At 35.8% G+C, this 14,590-nt stretch overlaps 1 protein-coding gene across 4 annotated transcripts in view; it reads left to right on the forward strand.

Annotated features, from left to right (window-relative positions):
- SMARCC1 (SWI/SNF related, matrix associated, actin dependent regulator of chromatin subfamily c member 1) overlaps positions 1-14,590 on the forward strand; it is a 173,503-nt gene that overhangs the window by 86,924 nt on the left and 71,989 nt on the right. For all 4 annotated transcript variants that reach the window (XM_043963478.1, XM_043963485.1, XM_043963471.1 and 1 more), the window contains exons 16-19: positions 1,343-1,456; positions 1,940-2,093; positions 2,705-2,818; positions 6,363-6,422. In XM_043963478.1, coding sequence (XP_043819413.1) covers positions 1,343-1,456; positions 1,940-2,093; positions 2,705-2,818; positions 6,363-6,422 — 442 coding nt within the window. The remainder of the gene's footprint in view (positions 1-1,342; positions 1,457-1,939; positions 2,094-2,704; positions 2,819-6,362; positions 6,423-14,590) is intronic.

Below are 14,590 nucleotides of genomic sequence, written 5' to 3' on the forward strand. Positions count from 1 at the left end.
TGGGTGGCATATATTTCTTTCTTTCTTTTTTTTTTTAAAGTGAGGCAATTGGGGTTAAGTGACTTGCCCAGGGTCACACAGCTAGTAAGTGTTAAGTGTCTGAGGCCGGATTTGAACCCAGGTACTCCTGACTCCAGGGCTGGTGCTCTATCCACTGTGCCACCTAGCTGCCCCTGGCATATATTTCTTGATAGGAGAAGATATATGCCTTTCATCAAAATATGAAGTAAGCATACAAGTTGATTGTTTCTTCCACTTGTATAGCAATACTGTTCTTGAATTTTTAATTCCGTTGCTTTTTCCCAATTTGTTATCTATTAAGAAATGATTCTATTGATATGTCTATCTCAGATGTATACAGCATACAAGACAGGTATATGGAGTTTTCTTTCCGCAGTTTGACAGCATAATAAATATTGCTTAATAATGAAAATTTGTCTGTGTTAAAAAACTTAAAATAGTGTAAATTTTCAGCCTTCTCATGACAAAGGAGCAGAAATATGCTCTTAGATCCAAAAACAAAGACTTGGTAGCATTATTTATGTTTTTTGCTTTTAGACCCTTGTCACCTTTTCCTTTTCATTATAAACTGAACATAATTATAAATTTTCAAATTTCCCATGGTGGGGATAAAAGACCATATTTGTATTCTTTAACACTATTTTGGCTGTACATCACTGTGCACATTTTTCTGTAAGTACACGTTAGAGAAACAAATTTGAGTGTCCTTTTGTACCACAAGTTAGTATGTTTGTAATTGCTGGGTTTAGAAGCTGGGATTATTTATGTTCTGACTTAACTCTACTCATAAGTAGGCATATTGCAATTACTTGTAGGTTATACCAGTTTGAGTTTGACTCTGTTGGCTTCCTAGCCAAAGGGCTAGAGTGACATAGAAGTCATATAAGAAAATTTTAGCTACTTCTATGTTACATGTGTCTCTTATAGGCAATCTGGAAGAAAATTTATTTTACTTTCTTGATTCTTTCATTTTATATTGTGTAAATTCTTTACATCAGGAATATTTATTTTGGGTTCAAAATGTTTCTTTTCTTCAGCCTCCTTGGTATTTCATAGTAATTTATTTCCTGCTAACAAAGGTAGAGGACAAAGGCTCTTTTCTATCTTTTAATTGTTAAGTGGTTGGTATTTTAGCAGCAATAAAAATGGCTTTTACTTAGTAGGACAGATTTTACCAACAAATATCCTTATTAAGCAACTACTCTGATAAGTTTTTAGCAAAAATCTCTCAGTTTTTACTTAGAGATCTTTGAATGTCTTGGTTTTTTTTTACAAGAATACTTATCCTTATGAATACACATTTTGTTCCATCTCTCTTCAGATACTTGGCATACCGTAATTTCATGATTGACACTTACCCGCTTAAACCCTCAAGAGTATTTGACCGCACTGCTTGCAGGCGGAATTTGACTGGAGATGTCTGTGCTGTTATGAGGTAAACCATCTGTGTCTGACCTAAGTATACTTTAGCCATATATAATATGTCATCTTAGATATAGTCTTTCTATTAAATTGGCTTTTTCGGCTTTTCTTTATTCCTTATATGTCCTATTATTTGGGGTATGGCTTGGATTTTTCTTAAGCATTTTACCCATCCTACTTTCTTTACTGGGGCCAGGCCATAAAAAGACCACTATGGTATCATTAAGGTAGAAAAAAACTGAACATTGGCTAAAGTGCCCTTTATTAAATCTACCCTTGGACATTATCTTGTCATGAATTTTTTTTCTCCACAGACATAGGCATATATATCTTTCATTCTTTTGGGTTAAATAGTTTTCTTGTTACTCATAATTTAGGCAAAAACATTTAGAGTGGAGCCAACCTGCCTTGTTTCTTTTTCAAATATAATGACATTTCTGTAAAGTTTAAATATCTTTATTAAAAATTTTTTTTTACTCTTATTGTTATTCTTCAGGGTTCATGCATTTTTAGAACAGTGGGGGCTTGTTAATTACCAAGTTGATCCAGAAAGTCGACCAATGGCAATGGGACCTCCTCCAACACCTCACTTCAATGTGCTTGCTGATACCCCCTCTGGGCTAGTGCCTCTCCATCTCAGAACGCCTCAGGTAAATGGCACACAGATCCCTTAGAGACTTATGGTGAAAGCTAAGAACTGTTTTCTTCAACTAAGATTTCATTATGTATGTAATACAACAACATTGAAGGTCTTAGTTGATGTACTGCTCTTTTATGTACTATAGCTACTGGAGAAAAAAAATGCCTTTTAGAGTTTCTACTACTTTTTTTTAGCATATATTAATATTTTGTTCACTATTATTCTTCCCATTAAAAATCAGTGAAAGTGAATGTTTCACAAAACACTAACTTCTTATTGACATCTTTCCTACTCTGTATAAAATTTTAAGTTCACAATTGTTATGAAATAGGTAGTCTACAAAGTTCATAACTTCATAGAGACACTGGAGTCTTAGGATAGAGCATTAGCATTGCCATTACGTGAAATGACATACACTGAATTTTGGGGTAGATTAGACTTCACAGATTTGTTACATGTTTGCCTTGAGGAATAAGAATTACTTCTATTCAATACCTGGCAATTTGAAAAAAAATCAGGCTCCTGGGATAGTTTAATTATTTAAATGAAATATTACTTTGTCATACATATTTTTACTATGGGCTGTTTGGCATAATCATTGTACATTTATTTTATTTGTAGGTCCCTGCTGCTCAGCAGATGTTAAATTTTCCTGAGAAAAATAAGGAGAAGCCTACTGACTTACAGAACTTTGGTCTCCGTACAGACATTTACTCCAAGAAAACCTTAGCAAAAGTAAGAGTTTAATTTTAAATACCAGCTTCACATTGTCTAGGTTCTTAGATTTTTATTATTTTTTCCTTCTTTGTTCCAATTATCTTCTGTTGTTATAAAGCGTACCATTTCCTTATGTCATATGATAGTATGTTACAGTTAAAAATATGTATATTTTAGTTAAATTAGAAAGCAGATTAATTTTTAGCTTTTGAATTGTATCCCATATCCATATGTGTATACAATGTTTACCACCACAAAAAATGAACAATTTAACATCTCAGTTCATTTGGTTGGACTACCAGGAAAACTTGGAACGTTCTGGCAAGAACTTGTATGTATCACTTCTCAGCCATACTTTAAACTTGTTTAGAATTCAGATATTTTATCTATCCGTATTATTACTGAGGATTTTTTTTTAAGTGGGGCAATGAGGGTTAAGTGACTTGCCCAGGGTCACACAGCTAAGTAAGTGTCAAGTGTCCGAGGCTGGATTTGAACTCAGGTACTCCTGAATCCAGGGCCTGTGCTTTATCCACTGCGCAACCTAGCCGCCCCATTACTGAGGATTTTTAAAAGCCATTTGTAACTGCTAATCAACTTTGCATTGGTGTACATGTGGGATGAATTTAACACTTTCTAAAGTAATATGGACCTTAAAAATAAAATATGAGGATAAGAGGTTTAATTTCTCTTGGGTCACAAACCAAACCTTCAGAATTCTAACTTTCAGAGTTTGTACTACATTTAAAATTGTCAGTGTCTTTTTATACATTAAAAAAATACAAACAAGCTTATATTAGCACTATGGATTGAGAAAGATGGAGGTTGTGTCCATTTAGTGTCTTAGAAAAGGTGTAGCCACATGCAGCATAATATTCCCAAAGCTACTTATTCTCCAGGAAGCCACTTCAGTGGGAGAGTCATGTGGTCAGATATTAATATTAGGAAAATAGCATGGTGGCAATGTTGAGAAAAGACTGAAGACATTACAGTTGACCATTGGGATGATGTGGTTAAGAGGGAATGAAGTTTTGTACTGATGTGGTACTTGGGAGAGTGGAGAAAAAAGGTTGGTATAAGAGATGGTTTGAAGGGGGAAAACACTGAAATTTGGCTGCTGAGTGGGTATGATATGTGGCATGAGGGAAAGGAAAGAGTATAGAGAGAATTTCAAGGTAATGAACTTGGAAGACTCAGAAGATAGTTATGCCTTCTACTTTAGAGAAGCTTGGAAGAGGAGAGAGTTTAGGGGAAAAGTTAATGAGCTTTTCAGAAATATTGTGTTTCAGTTAACTTAACCCTGTTTACCTCAGTTACCTCATATGCAAAATAAGCTGGAGAAGGAAATGGTAAACCATTTAAGTATCTTTGCCAAGAAAACCACAAATGGGTCTAAAGAGTCAGATATGGTTTGAAATGACTGCAAGAACCAGTAAAGAGCTTGAAACAATATTCAGGAATAGGGATAGCAGTCAGATTCTAGATCTCAGATATCTACAAGCAAAAGTGCCATTCATATGGAACAAACTAGGGAGCTTAACAGAAGGAGGCAATTCAACCTCATGAGTATTATTTACACTTAGTGAGATGTGATTCATTACTGGAATATGGTTGATTCGTGATTTTTTTCAACTCCTAGAATGTCAAAATCTTTGACCAACAAAAATCATAAACCTGTTGATAAGTTGTAGGGCTTTTTCTGAGTTGAGTCTTGTCTAGGGTTATGTAGTTGGTAAGGGTCAGGGGTACCATTTGATTTCAGGCCTTCCTCATAGAAGAAAAAACAGCAGTGATCATTGTGGTAGAAATGTAAGAAATATTGCTACATTTGGCAAACATCATTTATTTGGTGTAAAGGCATAAGGGAGTAATAATAGACTTTCATTACTGAAAAATCTTTGGGTAGTCTATTTTTTGCAAATACTGAGAAGATGTAAATTTTGACTTAAGTTGCTGACAGTTTCACATTTCAGACCAGAAGCTACAAAGAGAACTCCTATTCTGGACCTAATTCTAAACGTAAGAATGTCCTGGGTGGTCTAAAGGAAAAATGGAATTTTTTTTTTTTAGAGTGTGTATAACATCTTAGAGAGTATTATAAGCCAAAGAGAGGAACATTGGGTAGTTTAATGCCATCTTCATAAGGTGTAGAGAAAAGATAGGTATGATAACATGACAAAGACAAACAGGGAAAAATTGTTCAAATGGAATAAGAAATAATTTTGATGGAAAAGGCTAAACTTGTTTTTTGGTCACCTTTGAGTATAAGAAGTGACCAGTAGGCTCAATTTTAATAGGGACATATATAAAAGATCTAAATAGGGACACATAATCTTCAAATACCAAAAATTTGACAGTATCTTATAAGAGTAGTCTTGGGAAGAATATATCCTGCCCAAACTATAGGCTTAGTATAATAAGAGAGAAATAAATAGTATAAATTGAGGTTTGCAAAAAAAAAAAATGGTTAGGACAAAACTGGCTGCTTTATGACAAAATTTATGTAGACATTTTCTTACAGTTAAGTTGTGCCATTTTAAAATAGTAAAATCAGGCTTCTGAATTAGTTGAGTTCCTTTTCATTGGAGGTATTCTAATTCTGTAATCACTAATTAGGAACATTTTACATGTGATAATATGTGTTTTTTCAGAAGTTGGACTATATTTATGGTCTTAGGCTCTCTTAATGATAAGATTTTGAAGGCCAGGTGGCGCAGTGGATAAAGCACCGGCCCTGGATTCAGGAGTACCTGAGTTCAAATCCAGCCTCAGACACTTGATACTTACTAGCTGTGTGACCCTGGGCAACTCACTTAACCCCAGTTGCCTCAGGAAAAAAAAAAATTCAATATATTATTACGTTGAGATGCTAAGGGCCTAGTTTTTTACCTTACCTGTGAGACTTGCTTGAAATAGGTAAAACATATTTATTTTCCCAAGATAAAAGTAAGGGTCATATTATATATATATAATATATATATATATATATATAATTCATTCACCACACACATAATTTTTTTTTAATGTATTAAGATTTTAAAAGATTTGACAGGTTCCTCTACATTTTAGTTATTCGTAGTTTGTGTATTGTTTATTCTTTTGGAATCTGCTTTTCAGTTGCCTATTTGTATAGAGGTTTTTCATCCTGTATCATTTGAAAATTCACTGACTATTGGTTAATCATGTATTCATGTATTTTCTCCCCTGCTTCTTGTGAAATTCTTAAACTAAAATGTAATTCAGAGCCAAAACATAGGGTGTGATATTTACTTTAAATAGCATTGTCTTTGTTGAAATTGTGTTTCTCAAGGGGCTGCCTTTGAATACTTTTTTTGTGGAGGGGCAATGAGGGTTAAGTGACTTGCCCAGAGTCATACAGGTAGTAAGTATCAAGTGTCTGAGGTCATATTTGAACTCAGGTCCTCCTAATCCAGGGCCAGTGCTTTATATAACGCTTTGCCACCTAGCTGCCTTTTTTGAATACTTTTTAAAAGAAAATTCAAATCATAACCTGACTTTTTTTTTTTTTCCCTCCCCCCCCCCCAAAAAAAAAAAAAAAAAGAGTAAAGGAGCCAGTGCTGGAAGAGAGTGGACTGAACAGGAGACACTGCTGCTTTTAGAGGTGAGTAGTTTTCTGACAAAAACTGAGAAGTCTCTGGTTTTATAACAACCTGGTACTTTTTTTTTTCCCCCCAATGTATGAGATGGGCTTTTTATAATACTGACCTTGAATTTGGTGCCCGGGGAGGGGGGGGTGTCTGTTAATGTAAAAATTTCTCATTCTGGGTTATGATTAATGAGTGTCGTTGACCTTTGGAATTTATCTTCAGTATGGATCAGGCTGAGTAAACTCATCATAACAGCTAACCTGCTTCCACTCTTTACTACTAAAATAATACCCTCATTTTAGCTTGCAGTAACACTAAAATTGAACAATTGTCCCACTACTTCCCTCTTACTAGAGCTGTCTGGAACTGATCTAAATCTACATTTTGGTCTTTTGAATGCAGAAGTGGTTCTTGGCAAAACTCTGGAGATTCTTGAAATACGTAAACCCAATAAAAGACATTTTATTTTAATCAAGCCTACCTTCAAAAGGCAGTTAATAGACAATGTATGAATTACATATGTATATTTGGTAAACGCATCACATTCCTTCTTAAGGTGCAAGATAGTTCTGCTGCTTAATTTCACAGCTGTAAAGATAAAACAACATACATTCTTCAAGTATCTGTCCTCTCTGAAAAAGTCCATAGAGTATAGCAGCCAGTACCACCAAGTTTTTCTGTCTAATACATCCATGTCTTTCATGGCTCTTCTTTTCCTCCAGCTTTCTATGCTTTCCTCTTCTTCCTCATTCTCTCCCCCATTCTTTAATGCCCACCTGTGTGAGGAATATAAAGATCATTACTTCTCTTTCAGTTATTTCCAAACTTCTTATGTATATATTTCTTTGTTGTTATATGTCACCTTTTACAACAGCTTTGTAAAGTAAGTAGTCCAGATATTTTAATCCATATATATATATATATATATATATATATATATATATATATGAGAAATCAGGGTGATTGTGATTTTCCTGGACTTCAAACTTTGGTCTTCTTAATTCATAGCCACTATTTTTTTCAATTAAACCAGCCTCCCTTGCCTAAAAGAAGACTGGTTAAGCTTTCTGTGCAGGAAAATAACACTATTGGTGCTTTCATTTCTGAAACATTTGAGTACTTATTCTTTGCCTGAGTATTTTTTATTTCTTCAGAAACATCAGTTGTAAAATGGTAATTGTTAGGTGCCCTGATGACAAAGTTTAGAATATCCGTCATGTGAATTGTTACAGGAGCTTTACGCTATTGTATTGGAATTATTAGGCACTAATGGACCACTAGTTTGAGTCGATAGCTATTATCTTTATATAAGAAAACTTTATAATTCATTGTTCATTTGGTTAGTATAATTTAACAGCTTTCTTTTTCTTGATGCAAATGGATATTCTTCTAGTGTTGAATTATAATCAGTGCAGACTATGAGATAGGAATGACAAAGCTATGGTTTTGTTTTACCTATACCTGTAGAAGAAAAGCCCAGCAATCTAATACTCTAGCCTTTACAATGATTATGTTTCCTCACCTGCAGCTGAAATTTGGGAAATGTTTAATTTCCCTTTTAAACATGCTATTTAACTGACAGGTGTTATTCTGTTGCATAACAAGGAAATAAAAAGTTTCACAATGTAATTATTTATCACCAACATCTTTCTGTTTAGACTTTACTTAGTAATAAGAAAAGTAATCTGGAGTAGTGGGAAGAATAATAGAATGAGTCATGACTAAAAATAAATGATACTCTCTATTAAAATGATACATCTCTTTTATGTCCTTGGTTATGTGTTGATATGTCTTTATATATTTATATTTTTTTGGACTTATTTAAAACTATTTACAGTTGATCATTTTTCACTTGGAATATATTATGATTTCTTTCTTCTTCTTTTCTTCTTCTTTTTTTCAGTGAGGCAGTTAGGGGTTAATTGACTTGCCCAGGGTCACACAGCTAGTAAGTGTTAAGTGTCTGAGGCTGGATTTGAACTCAGGTCCACCTGATTCAAGGGCTGGTGCTCTATCCACTGCGCCACCTAGCTGCCCCCTATATTATGATTTCTAAAGAAGAAACTCTAACCAAATACACATAATTGACATCCTAAATCTTAAAACACTTGACTGTGGCTCTAGAATATTTCTGAGATGATCCCATTGCATATTTGTGGCGCTTTTAAATTATTTTCTGTTTTTATAGAAGCTATTGATATAACAACAATTGCTAATAATTAATGGTGTTTATGCAGTTTTAAAATGTTGGCAAGGTGTTTGTATATGATCTAATTTGAACTTAAAACTATGTGAGATAGAGAAGTCATGCTTATTCCCACATTCTAGATGAGAAAACTGAGCTTGTCATATAGATAAGTAACTTTGAAAGATATCTTAATCAAGTTGTTCCTGATTTCAAGTATAGTACTTCACTGTAATAAGGTGCATTTCTGATTTAGTTTGACCTGACTTTTGAGACAAATTATTTCTCCCTAGCAATTAAAGTTACCACTTAAATTTTGTTAAAAAAAATTTTTTTTTGGTTAAGCATTTCTATTCTCTTTTCTAAACATTTTGAAAAAATTCTGTTTGTTATGTGCTATTAAAGTGTTGATACTATTTTGTTTTATATACAAAGCTATGAAAATGGGATATATTCTTATATCCTGTCAGTAGTGGATGATTCACTGAATGAATATAAAAGCACTTATTGAGTGCTTTTGGTGTGCTAGTTCTGTGCTTGGAGTTAAGGATACAAATGGAAAAAAAATTTGTCTGCCCTTTAATGGGAAATTCGCAGAAGTTATACATGTAAGTATTTAGCTTTAAGGTGAATGGAAATGCCTTGCAGCCCTAAAGCTGCATCAGTGGGCAGATTGCAGGATCCTAGAGGTTTTTGGACTTATCAGTAGCTGTGATGACATTGCTAGAAGTCTGGAGGGCATCCTGGAGAATAACTGGGGTGGCCAGTACACCTCCATTCCAGGGAAATTTGTGTCTGTCTCAGAGCTCTCACAGATATGTGAACAGTCATGTTGCTTTGTTCTCTGCTTGGCTTTCCCCAAAGACATCTTGTTGGGGATCACTCGGGCTCTGAGCACTGGGTTGAGCAGTGATTTGCAGACCTATGTGTCCTCTCACGTGAAAGTGTCTGTGGAACCTCACTCATCGAGGCCTAAAAATGTCACTACTCTTGGAGGGGCAGAGCCAAGATGGCAGAGGAAAGGCAGTGATTTGCTTCAACTCTCCCCAAGACCCCTCCAACTACCTTCAAATAATGCCATAGGACAATTCCTGGGGCAACAGAACCAACCAAAGTATAGGGTAAAATCATTTTCCAGCCAAAGACAACTTAGAAGGACTGTAATACAGGTCTCTTGTACCGGGTTGAGAGTGGGATGCAGCTCGGTACGGGCCACGCCAGTATAGACCCAGCCGCAGTGAACCAGGAGCAGGCCTCAGGAGCCTCTGAATCAGCAATGGTATCAACTACTTCTGGAACTCAGCCTTCAGATGGTAAGGGGCTTGAAAAGTTGGCCAAAAGGAGATTACAGTGGTCTCTTTGCTAGCACTGAAGCAAGACTGTTGTTTTGCCTATATTCTGATCCAGATCACAGTCTTGGGTGGCATTCCCAGGCAGGGGAAAAGCACAAGCACGCAAGAGCTTGCAGCCACAGTGGAACAGTATTCTGTTCTTAGTTCTAGGCCAGAAAAGCAGTGCTGTGGTTGCTTGCAGACCAGAGCACAGGCCAGGAGAGTAGTAAACATACCTGTCCTTTAGTCATAACACCTTGGAAGAACTAAGGACTTAGAAATTCTTGGAATTGTTTCGGAGAACAGCTCCTCAAACCCCCTGAAGCTTGGGACAGTGTGCCCTCCACCCTGGAAGCAGTGCCCCACTTTAATGAAGAATTAAAAATCAAGAAATAGTCTTGGAAAATGAACAAACATGGGAAGCATGTGGTTATTTTCAGCAAGGCAACGATCCAATGTAACTCTGAGGGACTTAGGAAAATTGCAGTTCATCTACAGAGAAAGAACTGATCTTATCTGAAAACAGATTGACACGCAGTTTTGTTTTTTTTTGACAAGCTTTAATCTGAAGTTTTGTTTTTATCTGTTTTCTCTCCCAATCTAGCTAATGTAGAGATGTTTTCTATGACTATTCATGTATAACTTATATTGAATTGCTTGAGTTTTGGGGGTGGGGGTGGGAAGGGAAGGAGGAAGAGAAAATGGAACACAAAGTTTTTAAAAATTGATGTCAAAATATGTTTTTACATGTAATTTGGAAAATAAAATTCTAAACAAAAAAATTTTTTTAAATAAAAAGGAAAATGAGCAAACAAAAAAATGCTCAACCTAGAAAGTTTTTATGGTGACAAGGAAGATCAAAATACACTCTTAGAAGATGATAACAAAGTCAAAGCTCCTACATCCAAAGTTTCTATGGTCTTGGGCCATAGAAGTGCTCAAAAAGGAATTCGAAAATAAAGTAAGAGAGGTAGATGAAAATAAATGGAAAAAGAAATGAGAGTGATACAAGAAAATCATGAAAACAGTCAACAGCTTGATAGAGACACAAAAAAATAATGAAGAAAATAACATCTTAAAAACAGACTGGGCCAAATGATAAAAGAGGTACAAAAAGCTAGTGAGGAAAAGAATGCCTTGAAAAGTCAAATTGGCCAAATGGAAAAGGACAAAGTACAAAAGCTCTCTGAAGAAAATAATTCTTTAAAAATTAGGATTGGGCAAATAGAAGCTAGCTTTAAGAGAAATCAAGAAACCGATAAAGCAAAACCAAAAGAATGAAAAAATAGAACGCAATGTGAAATATCTCACTGGAAAAACAACTGACTTGGAAAATAGATTCGGGAGAAATACTTTGAAAATTTTTGACTACCCTTAAAGCCATGATCAAAAAAAAGATATCATCTTCCAAGAAATTGTCAGGGGTATTCTTGCACTAGAAGGTAAAATAGAAATTGAAAGAATCCACCAATCACCTCCTGAAAGAGATCCCATGATGAAAACTTCCAGGAATATTATAACCAAATTTCCAGAGCTCTCAGGTCAAGGAGAAAATATTGCAGGCAGCCAGAAAGAAACAATTCAAATATTATGGTGCCACAGTCAGGATAACACAGAATCTAGCAGCTTCTTACATTAAAAGATTGGAGGGATTGGAATATATTCCAGGGGACAAAGGAACTGTGATTATAACCAAGAATTCACCTATCCAGTAAAACAGTATAATCCTTCATGGGGAAAAAATGGGCATTCAGAGGACTTTTAGGAATTCTTGATGAAAAGACTTGAGCTGAATAGAAAATTTGACTTTTAAGTACAAGACCCTAGAGAAACAGGAAAAAGAAATCCTAAAGGGATATTAAAAGGTTAAACTGTTTACATTCCTACATGGGAAGATGATACTTATAACTGATGGCGTGTGCGTGTGCATGTGCATGTGTATAAATAAATTTTTTGCGGGGGTAGGGCAATGAGGGTTAAGTGATTTGCCCAGGGTCACACAGTAAGTGTCTGAGGTTAGATTTGAACTCAGGTCCTCCTGCATCCAGGGCCAGTGCCTTTTCAACTGTTCCACCTAGCTGCCCCCTGGATGGAGTATATTTAGACAGAGGGCACATGTGTGAGTTGAGTATGAAGGGATGACATCTTTTAAAAAAATTAAATTAAGGGGTGAGAGAAGAATGCATTGAGAGAAAGAGAAAGGGAGAGGTGGAATAGGGTGTAGTATCTCACATAAAAGAAGCAAGAAAAAGCTTATACAGTGGGGAAGATGGGTGAGGTGCTGTCGAGTGAGTGAACCTTTAACTCTCATCAGAATTGGCTCAAAGTGGGAATAATGTATACACTCATTTGGGTATAGTAATCTATTTCACCCTGTAGGAAAGTAGGAAGGGAAGGAGATGGGGAGTGGGGGATGAGGTGATAGAACGGAGGGCAGATTGGGGGAGGGGGCAGTCAGAAGCAAAACAGTTTTTGAGGAAAGACAGGGTAAAGATGATAGAAAATAGAGTAAATGTCATAGGGAAGAAATAGGATGGAAGGAAATACGATTTTCAATAGTAAGTAAAAAATCTTTGAAACAAGTTTGTCTGACAGAGCTCATTTTTCAAACACCTAGAGAACTGAGTCAAATTTGTTTAAAATAAGAGCCATTCACCAATTGATATATGATCAAAAGATACGAAGTTTTCCAATGAAATAAAGCTACCTATAGCCATATTGGGGGGAAAAATGTTTTGACTATTGATTGGATTGGATAATGGGATAGCAGAGAAAAATGATGTGTCGTATGTGGTATGTGGGAAATGAGACATTAATGCACTCTTGGTGAAGTTGCAAACATTCTGTAGAGCAGTTTGGAACTGTGGCCAAAGGGCTATAAAACCATGCATATTTTTTGACCTAGTAATACCACTACTAGTCTGGTATCCAAAAAGAGATAAAAAACAAAAAGCTGAATTTGAAATTGAGGAGATGCCCATCAATTGGGGAATGGCTGACTGAACAAATTGTGGGATGAGATTATGATAGAACACTGTTATGCTATAAGAAATGATGAACAGGATGCTATTAGAAAAACCTGGAAAGACATGAGCTGATGCAAAGTGAAATGTACTATATACAAAGTAACAGTAATATTGTAAGATGATCAGCTGTGAATGACATAGCTTTTTTCTGCAATATAACGATCCAAGATAACACGGAAGGACTTTGAAAAGTACAATCCATCTCCAGAGTAAGAACTGATGGTGTCTGAATACGGATTTAAGCATAATTTTTTAAAATTCCTTTTTCTTAAGTGTTTGTTTTCTTTCACAACCCAACTAATGTGGAAATGTTTTCCATGACTACACATGTATAACTTACACTGAATTGCTTGTGTTTTTAAAGGGGTGGTGTGAGGGAGAGAATGGAACAGAAAGTTTTTTAAATTGATGTTTAAAATTGTTTTTACATGTAATTTGGGGAAAAAATACAATTATAAATAAGTAGAATAAAAAAGACACCACTTTTTTTATTACTTATATTCACACTGTGCATCTTCTCATCATTCGTGACTTTTAAGTCCTCTTCCATGTTGGCTGGAGAAATTGTGTGCAGTGAAGGGAACCCATGCCAAGGCCACTTTTCATACTTGTGGGATGGAGGGATTTTGGCCATGGAATGATGCTTATCCTCTTAAAGATATATGCTGTGCTTATTTTTGAAACCTATCATTATTGGCAAAGGAAACAGCAGATGTTGGTCCTTGCTCCCTCTCTTTCATTGTTCCTAATTGTACTTAAGTTAAGTGACTTGCCCAGGGTCACACGTCTAGTAAGTGTCAAGTGTCTGAGGCCGGATTTGAACTCAGGTCCTCCTGACTCCAGGACTGGTGCTCTATCCACTGTGCCACCTACCTGCCCCAGCATTTACTTTTTATAACATATGAAATCTATAGTATGGCAAATACTTTACAGCAAATAAATTCTTAAAACTTGAATCTCACCTTCCACTATGTCAGATGACCTTGTGAAACATTTGTTTTATACATCATGCTGCTTGACCACCCTCTGAAAGCCAAGGGAGAGGTGGGTGGCACTTTACTGCTCTTGGAAGATGCTATGACTGGCAAGGTCTACATATCATCTCTGACACTGTTCTTTATGGTTGGTTGATTTGCATTGGAGAACTTGAACCCACCCATGTGAAATAATCTGTTAGTGACCCCTGCTTCACGGATCAGATTTTCAGAGTATGGGAGCATAGCAGAGGCAGTTGACATTTAATGCTGAGGATATGAGTGATAATCGGTAGCCTCCTTTCTTTGAATGGCTGGTTGATTATGCCAAGCCACCCTGTTGGGATACTAGCCACTCCACAAACTTGCATGTATCATGCCTCTCGTTTTTCTCTCTACAGTACATGGCCATAAATGTTCCCAGTTGTCAATGTAAAAATGAAAATGAGATTACTAATAAAATGCGTGTATGGTTGAGGTTGTGGAATTTAAATATTTGGGTTTTATTATAATTATAAATCGTTTAATGCAAGTCCTGGAACATAGTAGGCCTTGTAGAACTGTTTATTCTCTTCTTTTCTGACTATAGTAGGTTTATCAAGCTCCTTTTCTCTCTCTGCTCAATTTCTCCCTTCAAAGGATTGGGTGCACATGCACACTTTCCTG

Source organism: Dromiciops gliroides, chromosome 1 (assembly GCF_019393635.1).
Source record: "Dromiciops gliroides isolate mDroGli1 chromosome 1, mDroGli1.pri, whole genome shotgun sequence".
NCBI classification, from domain to species: Eukaryota; Metazoa; Chordata; class Mammalia; order Microbiotheria; family Microbiotheriidae; genus Dromiciops; species Dromiciops gliroides.